Source organism: Salvelinus namaycush, chromosome 3 (assembly GCF_016432855.1).
Source record: "Salvelinus namaycush isolate Seneca chromosome 3, SaNama_1.0, whole genome shotgun sequence".
NCBI classification, from domain to species: Eukaryota; Metazoa; Chordata; class Actinopteri; order Salmoniformes; family Salmonidae; genus Salvelinus; species Salvelinus namaycush.
This window is the reverse complement of record NC_052309.1, coordinates 47,741,718-47,768,224: the sequence shown is the minus strand read 5'-3', so window position 1 is coordinate 47,768,224 and position 26,507 is coordinate 47,741,718. Positions and strand designations below refer to the sequence as shown.

General features: G+C 43.2%; 1 protein-coding gene across 1 annotated transcript in view; it reads right to left on the bottom strand.

Annotated features, from left to right (window-relative positions):
* LOC120043896 (follistatin-related protein 4-like) overlaps positions 1-21,660 on the bottom strand; it is a 288,303-nt gene extending 266,643 nt beyond the window's left edge. The window contains exon 1 of the mRNA XM_038988499.1: positions 21,423-21,660. Within this exon, the coding sequence (XP_038844427.1) occupies positions 21,423-21,660 (238 nt within the window). The remainder of the gene's footprint in view (positions 1-21,422) is intronic.
* Positions 21,661-26,507: the final 4,847 nt, after the last annotated feature.

The following is a 26,507-nucleotide window of genomic DNA, read 5'->3' as shown; positions in this document are numbered from 1 at the left end:
TGAATGTCCTTGAGTGGCCCAGCCAGAGCCTGGACTTGAAACGATCGAACATCTCTGGAGAAACCTGAAAAACGCTCCCCATCCAAACTGACAGAGCTTGAGAGGATCTGCAGAGAAGAATGAGAGAAACTCTCCAAATACAAGTGTGACAATTTTGTAGCGTCATACCCAAGAAGACTCAAGGCTGTAATCGCTGCCAAAGGCGCTTCAACAAAGTTCTGAGTAAAGGGTCTGAATACTTCAATTTCTTTTAAACATTTGCAAAAAAAATCAACCCTGTTTTTTCTCCGTCATTATGGGATATTGTGCGTAGATTGATGGGGGGAAAAAACATTTCATCCATTTTAGAATAAGGCTGTAACGTAACAAAATGTGGAAAAAGTCAAGGGGTCTGAATACTTTCCCGAACGCACTGTACATGTAGTGAGATTATATGGTGGATGGTGTATAGATGAGGCTTTGTGCTGTCTGTCAAGCTCACTTACTCTCAGAGTGGCCCAGTGGCAGTTGTCTCTCTTTTGCAGTACATGATTTAGAGAGGCAGGATGACAAAATACAATAACACTCTCAAGACATGAAATGCAGCCCCTAATAACAATTTATTCTCATGGGCGTAATTCTGTGGAGGCAGAGGGAAATGTTTCACTGTGGTGTTTTTCAGAAGAGTACACCCCAAATGGCATCCTATTCCATACACTCTTTAGGTTCTAGATAGCACCTTTTTTATTAAGAGTGTACAGTATATAGTGCACTACTTTTAACCAGAGTCCTATTGTCCACTTGGGATGCAGCCAGATGTTTTTTTTTTAGGATGGATTGCAGGCAGTTTATTGATGGACAGGAAACTGGGTCGACTTTATCAAGAGTCAGTGCCACCCAGACTGAGGTCCAGTATATGAAAACAACACAAGCATTACAGGGATTCCAGAAGAGTTAATGTGAGAGTTAAGAGTTAATGTGCACTGTCCCTGTAAAAATAAACTCAAACTCAACTCAAGAGTTGTAAAACGTGTTTACAGCTTGGACCAGTAAAACTGCTAGCCAGTCAATACTTAACAAGAAGAAAGATTTGTTTTATTATTTAAATAATCGTGTGATTAAGTACACCAATAATAGGATTTTTGGATGTCGCAATATCGTCAGTGTCATTGTCAATGTCAAACGTTTTAACTTTCAAAAAGATCTGCAATGATTTGAACACTAACCTTTTCATTTTACCCAAAGTGTATATTTTCCCTTGAGCTCAGGAAGTGTGGATATTATCCACACACAATTTCATGGTCAGGGGAGGCCTTATCCCATATTAATATTTTATATTTCCAATTTTCAGCCTATATCTTGGGCAGCTTTATTGAGGTTATTTCAGGTTAAGGGCCTACTTTTCCACACTACTGCTTGGAATTTCAGGCTAGGAATGGAAGAATGAATCATTAGCACATTTTCTGTCAGTTGGTGAGATGGCCCATTTAGAATAGTTTCATATTCATACACCAACAGTGATTTTAATTCAAACTACACAAGCTGCTTCTGAATTAGGTAATGTCTGAATCCCTCTGTTGGAAGGGATATCATATATCATATCAGCAATCAAGTTGATTACTATACATAGAGAGCTAACATAGATACCATGAGCGTGGTTTTCAGTAATTGGATAGCTGTTTCCTTGAACAGACTTGTTGAATGTACTGTAAGTCATCGAGAGGCATTACGTCAAAAACAAATGCTGTTGCTATGCTCAGAGACTTAGTAGATAAGAGAAAAATACATTTGATTTCAGTCCCAGGGGAAAAAAAGAGTGAACGCTCAAAATTGGATTAGACGTGATGAAGCCTTGGAGCTGAGACTGAGATGATAGTCTGTGTCCCAAATGGCACCATATTCCCTATAATGGGAATTAAGGTGCAATTTGGGAAACAACCATATCTATTGCTCATTGGTCAGAGATGGGACCAAGTCACTATTATTTGAGTCACAAGCAAGTCTCAAGTCACAAGGTTCAAGTCCTGAGTCGAGTCCCAAGTAGAAGTGGATGAGTTGAGTCAAGTCCAAGTCGTGCATTTTTTCAAGTCAAGTCTTAAATCAAGTTAAAAAATTATCTATAGCCTACATGCAATGACTTGTTAAACTACACTCTTAGAAAAAAGGGTTCCAAAAGGGTTATTCGACTGTCCTCATAGGAGAACCCTTTTTGTTTCCAGGTACTACCCTTTTGAGTTCCATGTAGAACCCTCTGTGGAAAGGGTTTGACCTGGAACACAAAAAATGTGTAAGTAATTAGCTACCCAGGAAAGGGCTTAACATACCCCATATTAATACGTGTAGCCTTATAAATAAGGTTATTGAAATAAATAACTTTCTAACATCAGATAACATTCATATATTAGCCATTTCTAATACTCACTTGGATAATTCCATTGATGATACAGCAGTAGCAATACAAGGATATAACATCTATAGAAGAGACAGGAATGCTTATGGGGGAGGTGTTGCTACAGTATATATACACTCAGAGCCATATCCATGTAATGCTTACAGAAGATCTCATGTCAAATGTTGTTGAAGTGCTGTGGTTGCAGGTTCACCTGCCTCATCTAAAGCCTATTCGTTTGACGGTGTTGCTATAGGCCACCAAGTTCTAACAGTCGGTATCTAAATAATGTGTGTGGAAAAACTTGATAGTGTAAGTGATGTAAACAGAGAGATCTACTTACTTGGGGACGTGAATATTGACTGGTTTTCATCAAGCTGTCCGCTCAAGAGGAAGCTTCTCACTGTAACTAGTGCCTGTATTCTGGTTCAGGTTATGGATCAACCTACCAGGGTGTTTACAAACACTACAGGAACAAGATCGTCCACATGAAATGATCACATTTTTACTAATACTGTTGAACTTTGTTCTAAAGTTGTATCCGTACCCATTGAATGCAGTGATCACAATGGTTATATCCAGGAAAGTCAAAGTTCCAACACTTGGGCCTAAAATTGTGTATAAGAGATAAGATTTTGCTGTGACTTATGTGGATGATGTTAAAAATATTTGTTGGTCTGATGGGATTAATAAGGAGCTTCCAGATGCTGCACTTGATATAAATATATGGATGACTAATGACCGAGCGGCATAGGCAAGATGCAATAGATAGTATGAAATACAGTATATACATATGGGATGAGTAATGCAAGATATATAAACATTATTAAAGTGGCATTATTAAAGTGACTATCCATTTATTAAAGTGGCCAATGATAACAAGTCTGTATGTAGGCAGCAACCTCTCTGTGTTAGTGATGGTTGTTTAACAGTCTGATGGCCCTGAGATAGAAGCTATTTTTCAGTCTCTCGGTCCCAGCTTTGATGCACCTGTACTGACCTCACCTTCTGGATGATAGCGGGGTGAACAGGCAGTGGCTCGGGTGGTTGTTGTCCTTGATGATCTGTTTGGCCTTTCTGTGACATCGGGTGCTGTAGGTGTCCTGGAGGGCAGGTAGTTTGCCCCCAGTGATATGTTGTGCATTCCGCACTACCCTCTGGAGAGCCCTGCAGTTGTGGGCGGTGCAGTTGCCGTACCAGTTGGTGATACAGCCCGACAGGATGCTCTCAATTGTGCATCTGTAAAAGTTTGTGAGGGTTTTAGGTGACAGGACAATTTCTTTAGCCTCCTAAGGTTGAAAAGGTGCTGTTGCTCCTTCTTCATCACACTGCATGTGTGGGTGGACCATTTCAGTTTGTCCGTGATGTGTACGCCGAGGAACTTCAAACTTTCCACCTTCTCCACCGCTGTCCTGTCAATGTGGATTGGGGGATGCTCCCTTTGCTGTTTCCTGAGGTCCACAATCATCTCCTTCGTTTTGTTAACGTTGAGTGAGAGGTTGTTTTCCTGACACCACACTCCGAGTGCTGTCTCGTCGTTGATGGTGATCAAGCCTACTACTGTTGCGTCTTCTGCAAACTTGAGGATTAAGTTGGAGGTGTGCATGGCCACGCAGTCATGGGTGAACAGTGAGTACAGGAGGGGGCTGAGCACGCACCCTTGTGGGGGAGGTGTTGAGGTTCAGCGAAGTGGAGATGTTGTTTACTACTTTGACCACCTGGGGGCGGCCCATCAGGAGGTCCAGGACCAAATTGCACAGGGTGGGGTTGAGACCCTGGGCCACAAGCTTAATGAAGAGCTTGCAGGGTACTATGGTGTTGACTGCTGAGCAGTAGTCAATGAACAGCATTCTTACATAGGTATTCCTCTTGTCCAGGTGGGATAGAGCTGTATGCAGTGTGATGGCGATTGCGTCGTCTGTGGACCTATTTGAGTGGTATGCAAATTGAAGTGGGTCTATGGTGACATGTAAGGTGATATGATCCTTGACTAGTCTCTCAAAGCACTTCATGATGACAGAAGTGAGTGCTACTGGGCGATAGCCATTTATTTCAGTTACCTTTGCCTTCTTGGGTACAGGAACAATGGTGGCCATCTTGAAGCATGTGGGGACAGCAGACTGGTATAGGGAGAGATTGAATATGTCCGTAAACACACCAGCAAGCTGGTCTGCGCATGCTCTGAGTTTGCATAGAGTCCAGTGAAGTTCCTTGAGGGCCGTCGTGGTATCGCCTTGAGGGGGGATATCCACGGCTGTGACGATAACCAACGAGAATTCTCTTGGGAGATGATATGGTTGGCACTTGATTGTGAAGAATTCTAGGTCAGGTGAACAAAATTACTCGAGTTCCTGTATGTTGTTACAATTACACCATGAGTCGTTAATCATGAAACATACACCCCCGCCCTCCTTCTTCCCGGAGAGAATCCCGGTGGCTGTACCAACTCCAACAGCATATCCCAAGATAGCCATGTTTCTGAGAAACAGAGTATGTTACATTCCCTGATGTCTCTCTGGAAAGCAACCCTTGCCCTAATTTTGTCTACCTTGTTGTCTAGAGACTGGACATTAGCGAGTAATATACTCGGAAGCGTTGGGTGTTGTGCGCGCCTCCGAAGTCAGACCAGAAGGCCGCTCCATCTTCCTCTTCTGTTGCGACATTGTTTTGGGTCAGCCTCTGGAATCAGTTCAAATGCCTTGGGTGGTCCGGACAAAGGGTCCGCTTCGGGAATGTCGTATTCCTGGTCGTAGTGCTGGTGAGTTGACGTCGCTCTGATATCCAATAGTTCTTCCCAGCTGTATGTAATAACACTTAAGATTTTCTGGGCTAACAATGTAAGAAATAATACATTAAAAAACGAAATACTGCAAAGTTTCCTAAGGACTAGAAGCTAGGCGACCCTCTCTGTCGACGCCATCTTGCCATTTTGATGTCACAAATGCATTGTTTGTTTATAAAAAAAACATTATTTGTTACATTTGACTGTGTACAACTTTGCAGTACTACTTATTTCTGAGAATAGCTAAGTTTCCATCCAATTGGTGACTGATTTCCATGCGAATATTCAAAAATCTTCCAGTCATTGCGCTAACTACCTCTAACTTCCTTCATACTGGACACAGATACATACTGTAAAAATTGTATCCACAAGTTCACCTGACTCTAGGGAAGTAGATAAAGAGCATCCTTGCCAAAATCCTGATGTATCCCTTTAAGGATGCTTCCATGAACAAGTGTTGGAACACGTCCAACCACGTTGACGATTTGAATTGGCTGATGCTCTTTGTGCCATGATATAATCAGTGCCACCAGGGACCAGCTACAATTTAGCGTTCTGTCATGTGCAATTAAATCGTTGATTTAAGTGGATGATACGCATTTTGGTGGTTGGTTGCTTATGTTCGCAAGTATGGGCCCAGAGTAATTGGAGTCAAAAACAGAACTGTATGTCGCCATTATCAAATTAATCGGCAAGCGATGAACTCTTACACATTATCTTTAATTTTGTGATCAACAATAAAAATAGAGGAGAACATTTCTGCAATTATAAAAGGCCTTTCAGTAAACAGTTTCAAACCATAACTAGTTTTACTTTGTTATGTTTATCAAGGCATGGCGAGTATAGCTCCTTGACATGAAGGCCTACACAAGCGGGCATAAGTTCAGGAAGCCCCGGAGCCCTACCAGAAGTGTAGAATCGAGTCATATGACTTGGATTCCAGTCTGACCCCAGTCACAAATTTGATGACTTGAAACTTGACTTGATAGAAAATAAAATAACTTGTGACTTGACTTGGACTTGGAGTTTCACAGCCTGGTCTCACAGACTAGACTTCACATAGTCAATGTAAATCCAGGACACAAATTTGCCTTAGGGTGATTGGGTGGGCGTATAACACAAATGTCTAGATACCCAAAGTTTGTGAGTTCGAATCGCATCAGGGACAACTTTACCATATTAGCAACATTTTTTGGGGTATTTTATTAGGATCCACATTAGCTGTTGCGAAAGCAGCAGTTACTCTTCCTGGGGTCCACAACAAACATAAAACAGTACATAATACAGAACATGAATAAACAAGAACAGCTCAAGGACAGAACTACATACATTTGAAAATGACACACATAGCCTACTTATCCAAACATACAAAATATCCAGGTCAAATAGGGGAGAGGTGTTGTGCCATGAGATGTTGCTTTATCTGTTTTTTGTTTTTTCTGCTGTTCATTTGAGCAATATGAGATGAGAGTTCCATTAAATAATGGCTCTATATAATACTGTACGCTTTCTTGACATTTTTCTGTATTTGTGGACTGTGAAAAGACCCCTGGTGGCATGTCTGATGGGGTAAGTGTGTGTGTCAAATCAAAATCAAATCAAACTTTATTTGTCACATGCGTTGAATACATGTGTTACCATGAAATGCTTACTTACAAGCCCTTAACCAACTGCGCAGTCAAGAAAGAGTTAAGAAAATACTTACCAAATAAAATAAAATACAAAATTACGTAATAAAATAACAATAACAAGGTTATATACAGGAGGTATCGGTACCGAGTAATGTGCGGGGGTACAGGTTAGTCGAGGTAATTTGTACATGTAGGTAGGGGTGGAGTGACTATGAATAGATAATAAATATCAAGTAGCAGCAATGTACAAAACAAATGGGGGGGATGGCGGGACGACGGCGACAGTGTAAATAGTCTGGTGGCCGTTTGATTAATTATTCAGCAGTCTTATGGCTTGGGGGTAGAAGCTGTTAAGGAGCCTTTTGGTCCTAGACTTGGCGCTCCGGTACCACTTGCCGTGTGGTAGCAGAAAAAACAGTCTATGACTTGGGTGACTGGAATCTCTGACAATTTTTTGGGCTATTCTCTGACATCGCCTAGTGTATAGCTCCTGAATGGCAGGAAGCTTGGCCCCAGTGATGTACTGGGCCATACGCACTACACTTTATAGCAACTTACGGTCAGATGCCGAGAAGTTGCCGTACCAGGCAGTGATGCAACCGGTCAGGATGCTCTCAATGGTTCAGCTGTAGACCTTTTTGAGGATCTGGGGACCCATGCCAAATCTTTTCAGTCTCTTGTGGGGGAAAAGGTGTTGTCGTGCCCTGTTAACGACTGTCTTGGTGTGTTTGGACCATGATAGTTTGTTGGTGATGTGGAAACCAAGGAACTTGATACTCTCGACCCGCTCCACTACAGCCCCGTCGATGTTAATGGGGGCCTGTTCGGCCCCTCTTTTCCTGTAGTCCACGATCAGCTCTGTGTCAGAGCTGTGTGTAAGTTGACTATGCAAAGAATTTTTAATTTTCATCACAATAATATTTCTTATGAAAAGAAGTGATGCAGTCAGTCTCTCCTAAACTCTTAGCCAAGAGAGATTAGCCCTCTGAATACAATGAAGAGCAAGACGTGCAGCTGCAGCTTAACTAGGTCTTTCTTTGCAGCACTTGACCACATGGCTGGACAATAACCAAGATAAGATAAAACTAGAGCCTGCGGGACTTGCTTTTTGGAGTGTGGTGTCAAAAAAACAGAGCATCTCTTTATTATGGACATATCTCTCCCCAATCTTTACAACCAATGCATCTATATGTTTTGACCATTACAGTTTACAATCTAGGGTAACACCAAGTAATTTAGTCTCCTCAACTTGTTCAACAGCCACACCATTCATTGCCATATTCTGCTGAGGTCTAGAGCTTGGGGAATGATTTGTACCAAATAGAATTCTCTTCATTTTAGAGATGTTCAGGACCAGTTTATTACTGGCCACCCATTCCAAAACTGACTGCAACCCCTTGTTATTCATTAGCTGTGATTGCTGACACATATATGGTTGTGTCATCAGCATACATGGACACACAGGCTTTGTCTAAAAATAGAAAAGAGTAGAGGGCCTAGAGAGCTGCCCTGCGGTACACCACACTTTACATGTTTGACATTAGAGAAGCTTCCATTAAAGAAAACCCTTTGAGTTCTATTAGATAGATAGCTCTGAATACAAGATCTGGCAGAGGTTGAAAAGCCATAAAACATAAGTTTTCTCAACAACAGGTTATAGTCAATAATATCAAAGACTACACTGAAATCTAACAGTACAGCTCCCACTATCTTCTTATTGTAAATTTATTTAAACCAATCATCAGTCATTTTTGTCAGTGCAGTACATGTTGAGTGCCCTTCTCTATAAAAATTTATTTTATTTATTGTTTATTTAACTAGGCAAGTCAGTTAAGAACAAATTCTTATTTACACTGATGGCCTACCAAAAGGCAAAAGGCATGCTGTGGGGACGGGGGCTGGGATTATTATATATATATTTTTTAAATATATAAATATAGGACAAAATACACATCATAACAAGAGAGACAACAGTACATAAAGAGAGATGTAAAAGGACAACATAGCAAGGCAGCAACACATGACAACACAGCATGGTAGCAACACAACATGACAACAACATGGTAGCAGCACAACATGGTAGCAGCACAAAACATGGTACAAACATTGTTGAGCACAGACAACAGCACAAAGGGCAAGAAGGTAGAGACAACAATACATCACGCGAAGCAGCTACAACTGTCAGTAAATGTGTCCATAATTTAGTCGTTGAATGTAGAGATTGAGATAAAACTGTCCAGTTTGAGTGCTTGTTGCAGCTCTTTCCAGTTGCTAGCTGCAGTGAACTGAAAAGAGGATATGTGTGCTTTGGGGACCTTTAACAGAATGTGACTGGCAGAACGGGTGTTGTATGTGGAGGATGAGGGCTGCAGTCGATATCTCAGATAGGGGGGAGTGAGTCCTAAGAGGGTTTTATAAATAGGCATCAACCAGTGGGTCTTGCGACAGGTATACAGAGATGAGCTGATAGGTCTGCTGTTAGACCCAGTAAAGGCTGCTTTTATCACTCTTGGGTAGCATGCTGAAAGTCTGTTGTTAATTTTTTTACAGAGAAATAGCATTGTATTTGGTCAAACACCATTTTCCCAACATTTTGCTAAGAACAGGCAGGTAGCTGATAGCTTTGCTGTTAGAACCAGTAAAGGCCTCTTTATCACTCTTGGATAGCGGAATGATTTTGGCTTCCCTCCAGGCCTGAGGACAAACCTTCACATAGACTCAGATTAAAGATATGCTTTATGTCACGTTCCTGACCTATTTCTGTTAGTTTGTTGTATGTGTTAGTTGGTCAGGACGTGAGTTTGGGTGGGCATTCTATGTTTTCTGTTTCTATGTTGGTTTTAGGGTTGCCTGGTATGGCTCTTAATTAGAGGCAGGTGTTTTGCGTTGTCCTCTAATTGAGAGTCATATTTAGGTAGGTTGTTTCACAGTGTTCGTTGTGGGTGGTTGTCTCCTGTGTCAGTGTTTGTCGCACCATACGGGACTGTTCGGTTTGTTTGTGAGTTCGGTCTTTTGTGTAGTCATTTTCCTGTTCGTGTGTTCTGCGTTTTATGTAAGTTCGCATGTCCAGGTTTGTCTACACATTCGTTTTGTTATTTTGTTAGTTAATTCAAGTCTAGTTCGTTTTCTGTCTTAGTTGTTTTGTCGTGTCTTTATTAAATCATGTCATTCCAAAACGCTGCGCCTTGGTTCAATCACTACTCCTCCTCTTCGGTTGAAGAGGAGGAGGACTACCATTACAGAACCACCCACCAAATAACCAGAACCAAGCAGCGGTGTAACGGGAGGAACGGACAGCGCACGAAGCAGGATTTATGGTCTTGGGAGGAGATCATGGAAGGAAAAGGACCATGGGCTAAAGTGGAGGTGAATCGCCGCCCATGGGAACAGCTGGAGGCAGCTCGGAGAGCGGAGGAAACGGGAGAGAGGAACCGGCATTATGAGGGGACGCATCTGGCACGGAAGCCCGAAAAGCCCGTGAGTACTACCCAAAAATTTCTTGGGGGGGGGCTAAGAGGTAGTGGGCCAAGGGCAGGTAGGAGACCTGCGCCCACTTCCCAGGCTAACCGTGGAGAGCGGGAGTACGGGCAGACACCGTGTTACGCAGTTGAGCGCACGGTGTCTCCTGTACGTGTGCATAGCCCAGTGCGGGTTATTCCACCTCCCCGCACTGGTAGGGCTAGATTGGGCATTGAGCCAAATGTCATGAAGCCGGCCCTTCATATCTGGCCACCAGTACGTCTCCTCGGGCCGGCTTACATGGCACCAGCCTTACGCATGGTGTCCCCGGTTCGCCTACATAGCCCGGTGCGGGTTATTCCACCTCCCCGCACTGGTCGGGCGACGGGGAGCATTCAACCAGGTAAGGTTGGGCAGGCGCAATGCTCAAGGGAGCCAGTAAGCTTGCACGGTCCGGTATTTCCGGCACTACCTCCCCGCCCCAGCCCAGTACCACCAGTGCCTACACTACGCACCAGGCTTCCAGTGCGTCTCCAGAGCCCTGTTCCTCCTCCACGCACTCTCCCTATGGTGCGTGTCTCCAGCCCAGTGCCTCTAGTTCTGGCACCACGCACTAAGCCACCTGTGCGTCTCCAGAGCCCTGTACACACTGTTCCTTCTCCCCGTACTCGTCCTGATGTGCGTGCCTCCAGTCCGGTGCCTCCAGTTCCGGCACCACGCACCAGGACTTCAGTGCGTCTCAGCCGGCCAGAGTCTGCCGTCTGCCCAACGGCGCATGAACTGCCCGTCTGCCATGAGCCTGCAAAGCCGCCCGTCTGCCATGAGCCTACAGAGCCTTCCGCCAGACTGGAGCCGCTAGAGCCTTCCGCCAGACAGGAGCAGCCAAAGCCTTCCGCTAGACAGGATCAGTCTGAGCCATCCGTCTCCGCAGCGCCGTCTGAGCCATCCGTCTCCTCAGCGCCATCTGAGCCATCCGTCTCCTCAGCGCCGTCTGAGCCATCCGTCTCCCCAGCGCCGTCTGAGCCATCCGTCTCCTCAGCGCCGTCTGAGCCATCCGTCTGTCCCGAGCCATTAGAGCCGCCCGTCTGTCCCGAGCCGTCAGAGCCGATAGTCAGTCAGGAGCCGCTAGAGCCAGTCGTCAGTCAGGATCCGCCAGAGCCGCCAACCAGACAGGATCTGCCAGAGCCGCCAACCAGACAGGATCTGCCAGAGCCGCCAACCAGACAGGATCTGCCAGAGCCGCCAACCAGACAGGATCTGCCAGAGCCATCAGACAGTCATGAGCTGCCCTCCAGTCATGAGCTGCCCTCCAGTCATGAGCTGCCCTCCAGTCATGAGCTGCCCTCCAGTCATGAGCTGCCTTCCAGTCATGAGCTGCCCTACAGCCATGAGCGTCCAGAGCCGTCAGCCAGCCATGAGCGTCCAGAGCCGTCAGCCAGTCCGGAGCTGCCAGTAATCCAGAACTGCCCCTCAGTCCAGAGCTGTCTCTCTGTCCGGAGCTGCCTTTCAGTCCGGAGTTGCCCCTCTATCCTGAGCTACCTCTCTATCCTGAGCTACCTCTCTATCTACCTCTCTATTCTCACCTACCTCTATGTCCTGAGCTACCTTGTCCCGGAGCTGTCCCTTTATTTTGTGTTGCATATATTAGGTGGGGGGAATAGAGGGGTGGTCATTCTGAGGGGGATTAGCGAGCTGGGATTGACTATGGTGGGGTGGGGACCTCGTCCTGAGCCTGAGCCACCACCGTGGTCAGATGCCCACCCAGACCCTCCCCTAAACTTTGTGCTGGTGCGCCCGGAGTTCGCACCTTAAGGGGGGGGTTATGTCACGTTCCTGACCTATTTCTGTTAGTTTGTTGTATGTGTTAGTTGGTCAGGACGTGAGTTTGGGTGGGCATTCTATGTTTTCTGTTTCTATGTTGGTTTTAGGGTTGCCTGGTATGGCTCTTAATTAGAGGCAGGTGTTTTGCGTTGTCCTCTAATTGAGAGTCATATTTAGGTAGGTTGTTTCACAGTGTTCGTTGTGGGTGGTTGTCTCCTGTGTCAGTGTTTGTCGCACCATACGGGACTGTTCGGTTTGTTTGTGAGTTCGGTCTTTTGTGTAGTCATTTTCCTGTTCGTGAGTTCTGCGTTTTATGTAAGTTCGCATGTCCAGGTTTGTCTACACATTCGTTTTGTTATTTTGTTAGTTAATTCAAGTCTAGTTCGTTTTCTGTCTTAGTTGTTTTGTCGTGTCTTTATTAAATCATGTCATTCCAAAACGCTGCGCCTTGGTTCAATCACTACTCCTCCTCTTCGGTTGAAGAGGAGGAGGACTACCGTTACACTTTAGCTGATAACTTTCCATCTAAGTTGTCAATGTCAGGTATGCCATTATTGATTGATAACAATTTTTCCACCTCTCCCGCACTAACTACAAAGTTCAAACTTAAAATACTTTTCTTTCATTATTTGTTTTTTTATGCATGAATACGATGGCTCAATGTTCGCTGTTGGCATTTCCTGTCTAAGTTTGCCCGCTTTGCCAATGAAATAATCATTAAAATAATTGGCAACATCAAATGGTTTTGTGATGAATAAGCCATCTGATTCAATGAAAGACGGAGTTGAATTTGTCTTTCTGCCCATAATTTCATTTAAAGTACTCCAACGTTTTTTTCCCCCATCATTCTTTATATCATTGACACCTTGGCTTCATAATACAGTTTCTTCTTTTTGTTTTGTTTAGTCACATCATTTCTCAATTTGCAGTAAGGTGGCCAGTCAGATGTGCAACGACTTATTAGCCACTCATTTTGCCTCGTCTCTTTCAACCTTACAGTTTTTCAATTCCTCATCCAGCCATGGAGCCTTAACAGTCAGTTTCTTAACAGGTGCATGTTTATTCATTTTTGGAAGAAGCAATTTCATAAATTAATGTATATACATTTATATTCCATCCCTTTACTTAGATTTGTGTGTATTAGGTAGTTGTTGTGGATTTCTTTTGATCACTTGTTAGATATTACTGCACTGTCGGAACTAGAAGCACAAGAATTTCGCTACACTCACAATATCATCTGCTAACCATGTGCATGTGACCAATACATTTGAATTGCTTTGATCAATATACGTTTTTTTCAATTATAATTCAATAAAATATGAGATGTGTATTTAACATTTAACATTTACATTTTACATTTTGGGCATTTAGCAGATGCTCTTCTCCAGAGCAATTTACAGTAAGTACATTCATCTTTAAAAAACCTGGGTGAAAAAAATGATACAAACTTTCCATTCCAGCTAAATGATGGATATAGTTTTGCAAAAAAACTAATTTTCATATACAGTACCCGTCAATAGTATGAACACACCTACTCATTCAAGGGTTTTTCTTTATATTGACTATTTTCTACATCGTAGAACATCAAAACTATGAAATAACACATGGAATCATGTAGTAACCAAAAAAAAGTGTTAAACAAATCAAAATATATTTGAGATTTTAGATTCTTCATAGTAGCCACACTTTGCATTGATGACAGCTTTGCACACTGGTGATTGTGGCGGCGACAGTAGTCTGTCCCAAGAAGTAGCAGTCCCCGGAAATTATTTTTCTTCGGGATTGGGTTGGTGGATCTCATCCAATTTAAAGGTGCATACACCGTCACCTAGTCTACTAAAGTGTGAGGCCAGTCACGGCCTACCTACATTAAATTATCTCATATCCCCAAATCCTTCTCTGCAGCTGCCACCACAACATCTATTTTCTGTGATTTACTTTCCATTTCTGAGGTATAGTTGATAACCATTGCTATAAACGCTAATAAGCCAACATTATTGATTCATAACTCACTCGTTACCCTATCCCTCTGTACTGGCACAAATCTACTACTCACTTCACTCTTGACCCATCCTCCTCCACTTTCTTCATCCACCAACTACACAATCCTCCATCCCATGCCCTTCTACACACTGCTGCACCATGGCTACAACGTTGCATCTGAAACAGCGCAGTGGATTCTGCACAACGGCTCTAACAGGATAACTGATGTATACTAACATGACTTTGTCTAGTAGAGACTCTGACTCAAAACTCAAAAGGACAATGACTCCTGTGTTTCACCGCGCTCCCCACCAGGTCTGCGTCACACCAAATGGCGGGCATCACAAACACCAGGAACTTTCAACTTCAATTGTTCCCCCTCCACACTTAACGCTACTCCAGAAATCACTCCTTTCAATTGTGCCCTATTCCTAAGAGCAAAGCAAGAAACAGATCTTGACCCAAGTGACACGAAGCGCCTTCTGCCTCTGGTCAGAAGTAACACAAACAAATATCACAAGTCCACTACAGGTTACCTTTACTGATTCAACAACACCCAACTCCTTTCTCACCCACCCTGAAACCACAAATGGATCTGCCAAAAGGGAAGGGGTCCACTTTCTCCAAAGATTTCACTCCTACTGGTCCAGATTCTTCTTTATCATGTCTGACACCATTCTTCATCAACACACACTCGGCTCTTCTTCTTCCTCACTGTCCATAACCACGTCTATCTGTTCACCACACTCTTGCCGCGTCTTCATCCACTGCATTGCTTACAAAGCGCACACCGAAGGTGTTTCTCCAAAACCCAACTTCTGTTACTTAGCCCACTTTACAAGTCTGGCTATCTCTGATTTCTACATGCTTCCTCAGTCTCTGGAAATATCTCTGAGCTCTCCGTTCAAGCGGTGCAGTGGCTCATTAGGGTGAATCAACACAGGTGTGCCAATTCAGGGAAGCATCCATCTCCAAGGAGACCAGCCAAGGGGGGCGGGACTAAATTAAGAAATTAGGGAAAATGCAAAGAAGGGAGAAAGACGCATCAAACCAACAAAAACATGCAAAAGTAACCATAAAAGGCAGTTACTAAATGAATGTCCACTGCAACTCAAATAAACACCATATTCACAAAATATGAGCTGGTTCTCTAAAAAAGCAAATAATAACTGACTTGTGCCTGCGACATAGAAGGACTATTGCTAATGAATGATCTCATCTGAATATGTATCATTAGGGTTATAACAATAAACAAAATCTTACTATTTTCCTGCACAAGATCTTCCCATTGTACGTACAACAAATGATCTGTTGGCACAATCACAAAACCACTGCCATAATGTATGCATGGGGGCCATAATGACCTATCGGCAATCCCCTGTCCTCTGAAGTGTGCTTACCTATGTTCATTGATGTGGCGGTGCATGTAGCGATATCCGGGCGCATTGAATTTCCATTTGAAATGAGGCCTGGGCTTGGGCTGTTCGATGGCAATATCCCAGGTGACTATTTTGTTGTTGCCGGTCAGTGTCTGGGCCCTGCGAGGACTGATTTATTTTCATTTCCCCTCTTATCTTGTGATTTCCGACAGCTCTACATGGCCTGTAGTGGTGCCTAGGAGGGCCAATCAATAGCTAGTTAATAAGTCACTTTAGAGGTGAATGAGGATTTTGTGTGCACATTGAGTCAGGGGATTTAAGAAACATTGGTTGCATCTCAAATGGCACTCTATTGCCGATAACCCTATAGAGCACTACTGCTAACCAGGGCCCATAGGGCTCAGGTCAAAAATAGTGCACTATATAGCGAATTGGGTGCCATTCGGGACACTGCTACCCACTGGGAACCCACTGGTTGAATCAACGTTATTTCCACTGCATTTCAATGAAATTACGTTGAACCAACGTGGAATACACGTTGAATTGATGTACACTACAAAAGTATGTGGACATCCCTTCAAATTAGTGGATTCAGCTATTTCAGCCTCACCTGTTGCTGACAGGTGTATAAAATCTAGCACACAGCCATGTAATCTCCATGGACGAACATTGGCAGTAAATATGGCCTTACTGAAGAGCTCAGTGACATTCAACATGGCACGGTCATAGGATGCCACCTTTCCAACAAGTCAGTTCGTCAAATTTCTGCCCTGCAAGAGCTTCCCTGGTCAACTGTAAGTGCTGTTATTAAGAAGTGAAAACGTCTAGGAGCAACAACAGCTCAGCTGCGAAGTGGTAGGCCACACAAGCTCACAGAAAAGGGCTGCCGAGTGATGAAGCACATAGCGCGTAAAAAACTACTGTCCTTGATTGCAACACTCACTACCGAGTTCCAAACTGCCTCTGGAAGCAACATCAGCACAATAACTGTTCGTCGGGAGCTTCATGAAATGGGTTTCCATGGCCGAGCAGCCGCACACAAGCCTAAGATCACCATGCGCAATGCCAAGCGTCGGCTGGAGTGGTGTAAAGCTTCGCTGCCATTGGAAACATTCTCTGGAGTGATGAATCACTCTTCACCATCTGGAAGTCTGACAGATAAATCTGGGTTTGGTGGATGCCAGTTGAACACGATCTGCCCCAATGCATAGCGCCATGTGTAAAGTTTGGTGGAGGAGGAATAATAGTCTGGGGATGTTTTCCATGGTTTGGACTATGCCGCTGAGTTCCAGTGAGGGAAAATCTTAACACTACAACATACAATGACATTCTAGATGATTCTGTGCTTCCAACTTTGTGGCAACAGTTTGGGGAAGGCCCTTTCCTGTTTCAACATGACAATGCCCCCGTGCACAAAGCGAGGCCCCTACAGAATGGTTTATTGAGATCGGTGTGGAAGAACTTGACTTGCTTGCACAGAGCCCTGACCTTAACTCCAATCAAACACCTTCTAGATTAATTGGAATGCCGAAAGCGAGCCAGATCTAATTTCCCAACATCAGTGCCCAACCTCACTAATGCTCTTGTGGCTGAATGGAAGCAAGTCCCCCCAGCATTGTTCCAATATCTAGTGGAAAGCCTTCCCAGAAGAGTGGAGGCTGTTATTGCAGCAAAGGGGGGACCAACTCCACATTAATGCCCATGATTTGGAATGAGATGTTCGACGAGTAGGTGTCCACATACTTCTGGTCATGTAGTGTATGAGCCCAGTTGGTACTGTGTGCTGCTGCACGCCTTGTAGGCTATAGATCAGATGCACATTAAGAGAGCATAAAGTACATGTGCTTCCTTTACAGGGCATACCTGTATTTGTGCCTTCGGAAAGTATTCAGACCCCTTGACTTTTTCCACATTTTGTTACGTTACAGCCTTATTCTAAAATGGGTTAAATAACTAAAAATCCTCAGCAATCTGCACACAATACCTCATAATGAAAAAGCGAAGATTTCTTTTGAAATTGTTGCAAATGTGATAAAACTTCAGACCCTTTGCTATGAGACTCGAAATTCAGCTCAGGTGCCCATGTTTCCATTGATCATCCTTGAGATGTTTCTACAACTTAATTGGAGTCCACCTGTGGTGGATTCAATTGAATGGACATGATTTGGAAAGGCACACACCTGTCTATATAAGGTCCCACAGTTGACAGTGCATGTCAGAGTATAAACCAAGCCATGAGGTCGAAGGAATTAGAGCTCAGAGACAGGATTGTGTCTAGGCACAGATCTGGGGAAGGGTACCAAAAGATTTCTGCAGCATTGAAGGTCCCCAAGAACACAATGGCCTCCATCATTCTTAAATGGAAGAACTTTAGAACCCCCAAGCTTCTTCTTAGAGGTGGATGCCTGGCCAAACTGAGCAATCGGGGGAGAAGGGCCTTGGTCAGGGAGGTGACCAAGAAGGCGATGGTCACACTGACAGAGCTCTAGAGTTCCTCTGTGGAGATGGGAGAACCTTCCAGGAGGACAACCATCTCTGCAGCACTCCACCAATCAGGCCTTTATGGTAAAGTGGCAGGCGGAAGCCACTCCTCAGTAAAAGGCACATGACAGCCCGCTTGGAGATTGCCAAAAGGCACCTAAAGACTCTCAGACCATGAGAAACAAGATTTTCTGGTCTGATGAAAGCTTTTCTGGCCAGTGTGATGCTGTGGGGGTATTTTTCAGCGGCAGGGACTGGGAGACGAGTCAGGATCGAGGCAAAGTTGAACGGAGAAAAGTACAGAGAGATCCTTGATGAAAACTAGCTCCAGAGCGCTAAGGACCTCAGACTGTTGCGGGACAGGACATCGACCTTAAGCACACAGCCAAGACAATGCAGGAGTGGCTTCGGGACAAGTCTCTGAATGTCCTTGAGTGGCCCAGCCAGAGCCCGGACAGAAATCCGATCGAAGAGACCTCTGGAGAGACTTGAATATATCTGTGCAGCAACGCTTCCCATCCAACTTGACAAAGGTTGAGAGGATCTGCAGGGAAGAATGGGAGAAACTCCCCAAATACAGGTGTGCCAAGCTTGTAGCGTCATACCCAAGAAGACTTGAGGCTGTAATCGCTGCCAAAGGTGCTTCAACAAAGTACTGAGTAAAGGATCTCAATACTTATGTAAATGTGATATTTCTGTTTTTGTTAGTTTTTTTATCTGCAAAATGTCTAAAAACCTCTTTGTGCTTTGTCATTATGGGGTATCGTGTGTAGATTTAAGAGGGACAAAAACAATTTAATCAATTTTAGAATAAGGCTGTAACATAACAAAAAGGGTCTGAATACTTTCCAAAGGCACAGTAAATTCCACACAGGCTTTAGTGTCAGCTGTGTTTTACCTCATGTTTGTTTTCAAGCAATTTTTAAATTTTTGTTTAACCTTTATTTAACTAGGCAAGTCAGTTACAATAACGGCCTACACCGGCCAAACCTGGAGGACGCTGGGCCAATGGTGCACTGCCCTATGGGACTCCCAATCACAGCCAGTTTTGATACAATTTGCTTCCTTTCAGTGCTTTCCAGTATATAACTGATTAATCCACAATGAATGGTACAGCTCTGAATGTGAGCTAGTTACTAGTACTGAAGATAATGTCATGTGTTTTCAAGATTGATTAGAGCTAACGAACGCAGGCCATGCTTGTGCTTGGAGACCTCATCAAATATGAAATAAACCACATTTGCTAATGCAGCAATAGGTGAGTTTTATTATAGTATTCTTAAAATACAGAAATGAAAGGAATAAAAATAGCGCTTTATAAAAAACAAAATACATTTATTACATGTATGACCTTGACTGCTCGTGAAATGAAACGTGTTCTCCTGCTTGAAAAACCACAAGCAATATCGAAACATAATCTTTATCATTGTGGAATTATGTTGAACAAGATGTCTAGATTCCACACAACATTAATTCATTTCAATTTTTTCTATTGCCTTCTATTAAAAAGCTTTTGTCTTGTGAGAGCCCAGATCCATTATGCATTAGACCTTGCCCTGTTATGTGTCTGTTATGTCACTGTTATGTCTCTGTTATGTCACTGTTATGTCTCTTATGTCACTGTTTGTGTTGGAGGTCATCTTCAGCAGCCGTCTGAATTGCAGGCAAAGTAAAACATTGGTTCCAAAGGCGCTTTCATTGGAAAGATGGACTACTATCCTGATATTTAATACAGAACATGAATTTTATAGAACGAGGCCTATGATCCTGCTTTCACAGAACAACTCATCTTTCACTCATGTTGTTGTTCACTCTAAAATTGTGTGTGTGTGTGTGTGTGTGTGTGTGTGTGTGTGTGTGTGTGTGTGTGTGTGTGTGTGTGTGTGTGTGTGTGTGTGTGTGTGTGTGTGTGTGTGTGTGTGTGTGTTTGTGTTTTTTCCAAGGAGTAAATTCAATGGTTAAATAATATAAATGCATTTTTGGACTTATAAATGAGTTATGATCCCTTATTCACTCAATGTAGATGAAGGGGAGGAGACAGGTTAAAAAAGCTTAAGGATCGTACCCTTTTTTACAATTTTCGTCTAAAATGACATCCAAATCTAACTGCCTGTAGCTCAGGACCTGAAGCCAGGATATTAATATTGTTGATACCATTTGAAAGGAAACAGGTTTGAAGTTTGTGGAAATGTGAAATTAATGTAGGAGAATATAACACATTAGAGCTGGTGAAAGATAATACAAAGAAAAAAACATGTTTTTTTGTATTTTTTTGTTCCTTCATCTTTGAAATGCAAGACAAAGACCATTATCTTGGCAATTTCTCGCATGGAATAGCCTTAATTTCTCAAAACAAGAATAGACTGACGAGTTTCAGAAGAAGGTTCTTTGTTTCTGGCCATTTTGAGCCTGTAATCGAACCCAGAATTGCTGATGCTCCAGATACTCAACTAGTCTAAAGAAGGCCAGTTTTATTGCTTCTTTAAATCAGAACAACAGTTTTCAGCTGTGCTAACATAATTGCAAAAGGGTTTTCTAATGATCAATTAGCCTTTTAAAATGATAAACTTGGATTAGCTAACACAATGCGCCATTTGAACACAGGAGTGATGGTTGCTGATAATGGGCCTCTGTACGCCTATGTAGATATTCCATTAAAAAAATATGCTGTTTCCAGCTACAATAGTCATTTACAACATTAACAATGTCTACACTGTATTTCTGATCAATTTGATGTTATTTTAATGCACACAAAATGTGCTTTTCTTTCAAAAACAAGGACATTTCTAAGTGACCCCAAACTTTTGAACGGTAGTGTAGGTATTCCTCTTATCTAGGTTGGTGAGGGCAGTGTGGAGTGCAATTAAGATTGTGTTGTCTATGGATCTGTTGGGGCAGTATGGAAATTGGGGTGGGAAGTACATCATGTAATTTTGTTGTATGGTGGTATTATACATTTTGTAATGTAGATACGTAGTGGTGTAATAATGTTATATGATGTACTGTCTAGGTCTAGATAACTGATGCAAGCAGTAGAATCAGATTTTTTTTTTAAATGACAAAAACATCTTATGGAACAGAGGGGACTGTGAAGACACACACACACACACACACACACACACACGCACATGCACACACACACACGCACTCTACACACACACATACAGTACATTGTTATATTGTTGTATGGTGGTATTATACATTTTGTAATGTAGATACGTAGTGGTGTAATAATGTTATATGATGTACTGTTTTATATTTTGTTTTATGTTTGATGTAAGTACCTTAATGTGTTTGGACCCCAGGAAGAGCTAATGTGGATCCCTACTAAATACAAATGGAGATGATGTGTGCCATAATCAGCCTCTCAAAGCACTTCTTCATTACAGATGTGAGTGCTACAGGGCGGTAGTCATTGTGGCATGAAGCCTTAGAGTTCTTGGGAACAGGAATGATTCTTTAACGTGTGGGGATTACAGACTGGGACAAGGAGAGGCTGAAAATTACAGTGAATATACCTGCCAGCTGTTCTGCGCATGCCCTGAGAACGCACCGTGGAACACCATCGGGCCCCGCAGCCTTGCGGCTATTGTTCTGATTAAAGATTTTATTCACTTTGGCCTTGGAGAGCGAGATCACCCAATCTTCTGGGTCGCTGATGGCCCTCACACCCGGCAAGGTGTTGTTATTGTCAAAGCGTGCAGAAAATGCATTGAGTTCGTCTGGTAGAGAGGCATCGTTGGGCAGGCTGGTCATCCTTTGTAATCTGTAATGGGCGTTAGCCCCTGACACATGCGCCGTGCGTCGGAGCCTGTGTAATATGATTCCACCTTATTCCTATATTGTCCTTTTTCTCATCTGATGACCCGGCGGAGGTCATAGTGGGACTTCTTGTACTTGTTCCTGTCCTCAGTCGTAGCCTCAGGGTTGTCTGCCATAGCCCTGTGTGTGGTAGCCCTATCCTTTAGTTTACGAACAAAGAAACAAAAAAAGTCTTATCAAAGCTAGCTTCAACGGACTTTATAACAGGTGTCAATCAAGCTAGAGTTTGTAGTGGTCATTTAGCTAGCTAGCCAGTTAGCCAACTAATGTTAACTATGAGAACGGGGCTTTACACGAACGCCCAGATGGTTTGCAATCAGCTGCCTGTGTCAGAGGTTTGTCTGTCTCTCTGTCAGTCCTACCGACTGAATATATAGCCGCTCTTCTCCACCATAGTCTGATTAAGATCTATTCCTGGTCTTCCGTCCAAAATCATGGTGCCATCTTGTGGTTACTAAGCTAGCTAGCCGCAGTAGTGTGTCTACTATGTCTTGGAGCCAGAGCTGGCACTAGCTAGTTAAACGGCGCACCGGAAAGTTCCCTATTTTCTTGCTCTCGTTGATCATTACTTCTGCTCTCTTCTCGCATTCTCTGATTGGCTCAGAGCAGACATGTCTCTAGCCGTAGGGAAACTGACTCTACATGTAGAAACACTAGCAAATGTCGTCAGTCAGGTGCTATCGGTGGGTGGTCCCCAAAACACGCCACACAGTCAGCAAGCGAACGAGCGTCAGACGATCGGCAGATCAACATTTGGTGCGGTGTGTGTGGTCAGCGAGAAAGTGGCGATGCGAGAGGGATAACTGGGCCCAAAATCGGTCTTCTCCAGCAGGTGGCGTTTGTTTTAGTTTTTTTTGCTCACCAATCGTTTGTATGGAGGTCAATGAGAGAGTGTCAAATTTGGTTAACAACAAATGTAATGGCTTATTTGTTACGTGGGGCTTATTTGATCAAATATACATTTCATAATGCTTAGGTTGTTACTATTGTACTGATATAAGTAGGACACGTGACATCCCAGTAACTTTGAAAAAAACAAACACTTTATATCTGGTCAATATAATGGATAATCTGTGGTGTGCTCTCTAAGGCATCACACAAAATACAAAAATAGATCAATCACAAACATACCACTTCTTCAGTCACAGTCGAATCCAAATCACATCCCTGCAGACTCAGGGGGCCTGTCCTCACAGTACCTTCGTCGACAGGATTCCTTGTACGGCCTTTGCTGTCAAATCCCTGATTCCCATAAAACAGGCGCACTCACAATGATGCCTATTTTCTCAGACTTTTCTCTGTTTGCATTGTGCAGTATATCACCCTTGCAATAAAGGATATGACGTCCACTTTTTTGACACGCAACATATCAGGATCCCTCTGTTGACAAAGAATATTCACTGGTGTCTCTACTCCTGCCACCATTGTTCCTTCAACATCACTTCCTTCTTCCACCACCTATGGATATGAGACACACTAGACAGCCCTTGTTCTTCACCCTAACAGGAGACTTCAGGAATTTGGGCGCATGTTCGCTACCACAATTGAAGCATTTAACCTCAGCCATTTCGAATGTATCACACTGCGTGCGTTTTGGCACGAAGGCTCTTACAGGGCATCTCATATAACCTCAAAATATGTGAGGAGGGAGAGACTCTTCAAAGAACAATAGAATGGATGGAGTGGGCTTCCTCACTCCATCCACCATGCGGGTCAGAAGGTGTGCACCAACCACTCCATCTATTTCTTCAGTTACAGTATATCCTTTGTACTCACTATTTGAAGCACCCTGGGGACATTCCAATCCGATATCTTGTTTTAGGTGCAAAGGCACGCTCCTTCTGCTCCGCAGACACACAACAAAACTACTTCTTGTTATTCTCACTGACGCCGCCTCATCCAATGCATCGATCTTTTTCACCAAGACGTCAAACGGGTCTCGCAGGTGACCATTTGTTCAAATCCCTCACTCTGACTAAAAACAGAGTCAGAACTATGCTTGGATTGACTAGATTCCACCACCACTTCACCTCTCTTGTTTCCCTTTTTGTTCGCCACTGTAGTCCATTCCTTCTCGCTTCCATCTCCAATCGACACGCCAGCATTTTCAAATAGAACACCTGCTTCTGCCATCTTTCCTTCTCTCTGTTTCAAGCAAATGGCTTTCTTGCGTTGTGGTTCATGCCAACCTGTTAATTGTCCCAGGGGGAGGATTTTTGCTAAACACTTAAATATGTGATTAAAGGCATGGTTTAGCACCTTTGTTGAAATGCATACTATTGTTATATGTACAGTATGTTTGTTGCCTGAATATGTTTATACCTTTTAGTTTATGAACTAAACCTTTTTGAAGTGAATTGATCATCAATGTGTAATGGTATGTTCTGTGGTGAATTGCATTATGGGAAAATAGTATTTCAACCCCTCAGTTTCTGCTGTGGCCAGACAGGGGAAGGCTGGGCTATACTTGCTGCTGCTCGTGGTGTTATTGAGGCCTGTGTTATTGTTTTCAGTCCATTTGATGCTCTTTGTTGTTTATTATTTTGTACATATTTGCAAATAAAAGCATTCAGCTCAGGCAGAAAAACATAATATCTTTGTCTGCCTACTCATTACTGTATCCACTGCGACGGTACAGCACCAGCTCATCTTTGTAGACTAACAGCACAAGCTAGTGCATTGCTTTCTCAAAACACTCCATTCCCCGTCGCTAAAACACCGTGTCTGTTTGCTACACCCAATTCATTTGGTGGTGGTGGTGAAGGCATGAACCTGTGTGTTTTAATCACCGGCTACATTCCCTATCTGAGAGGCTACAAATTCATGCATGCATGAGTTCTTGGCCTGCATCCACCAGCTGAAGGTATAATATCCTCCTTTCTGGTCTCTGTTTTATCTGCAACACCATCCCAGGGACCGGACTGATAGCAGGATGGGAGGATGAACAGCAGACTGCAGGGTGTGTGTGTGTGTGTGTGTGTGTGTGTGTGTGTGTGTGTGTATGTGTGTGTGTGTGTGTGTGTGTGTGTGTGTGTGTGTGTGTGTGTGTGTGTGTGTGTGTGTGTGTGTGTGTGTGTGTGTCACTGACAGGGATGTTTCTAAATATTCTAAAGATGCAGGGACTGGGATGCGAATGGGGTCTGTGCAACATCCATACAAGGGATTGAGTCATTATTGACATAGTTGACACACTGATAACCTCTGACGTTAGGGTTCGTCAGTAGAATGTGGTTTCTGAACTTCCTTATGTGTGTGGCTGGTGTGTCTAGTTCCAAACTCCGATAGATAGTTCCATAGTGAGACGTTAAACCAAAATAGACCATTGCCACAGGAAAAGCTCCAAATGACAATTGATATTATAATGAAGAATACATGTGAGAGCATGTTTGAAGTTACTCACCAAGCTTGCCATAACACCATATGCTTATAAAGCATAGAAAATGTGTCTGTGAAGCATTGTGTCTGTGAAGCATTGTGTCTGTGAAGCATCCCAGCCTAATTCCTAGACTGGGATGTGCTAATAGAGACAAATGAAGGAAAACAAAGGGGGGATGAACCGAAACCACCATTTGCCTATTTTGCTGATAAATGTGTATTCCATTGCAGAGAGACGCTAATTTGGTACAAAATTGAATTAGCATGAGCGCAATGACCACTGTGAAGTCTTCAAACAAAAACTGTTTGCAGGTCATGAATATGAACAATGGGTGCCATCAAATGGCAATCACTCCTGCAATGGAATGAATCGTATTATTCTGTAACTCATAAGGACATTGCATTGCAAGAAATACGATAGACAACTCCGCAGTGTTCAAGCAGCCAACCCATCCAGAAGATAGCAGTAAATAAAAAATGAAAAACATTACAGTACATATGCTGCTCTCCTATAGCGTGTGCAAGAATGTCAGAGGGAACAAAACCGTGTATGTTGTTTGCAGTAACTTCTTTGTTGTTGTAATATCGCAAACGGACATGGCAGTTCAACCATCAAAGCGACAATCGGCACTTGAGACAATAACAAAGCGTCCTTCCCACCCCTTCCTCGGTACAAAGCTACGGGATGGGGCTGGAGAAATGTAAGCACTCTCAAATTCATAAATATGAGCTATAGATGCAAGGACGGACCGTCCATGATATCATAATTATAGTTTTAACCATGTTCTAAAGCTATATAGTGTTTGTTTACGTTTACTTCTTTTTTTTATTTTTACAAACATTGGAGTAAAACTAGCTTATATATTGTGTTGTGATGGGTTACGGCAGTCAAACTAAGCTCAGAACAGCCTCAATTCATCGGGCATGAACTCTACAAGGTGTCAAGAGTTCCACAGCGATGCTGGCCCATGTTGACTACAAGGCTTCCCACAGTTGTCCAGCTGGCTGGATGTCCTTTGGGTGTGGACCATTCTTGATACACACAGGAAACTGTTGAGCGCGAAAATCCCAGCAGCGTTGCAGTTCTTGACATAAACCAGGGCGCCTGACACCTACTATCATACCCCATTCTAAGGCATTTGCATTTTTTGTCTGTCCTATTCACCCTCTGAATGGCACACAAACACAATCCATGTCTCAGTTGATTCAAGGCTTAAAAATCCTTCTTTAAAACGTCTTAAGGATCTCTACAGATAGGTGTCCCACCCTCGGGACGGTTGAGCTAACATGCGCTAATGTGATTAGCATGACGTTCTAAGTAACAAGAATATTTCCCAGGACATAGACATATCTTATATTGGCAGAAAGCTTAAATTCTTGTTAATCTAACTGCACTGTCCAGTTTA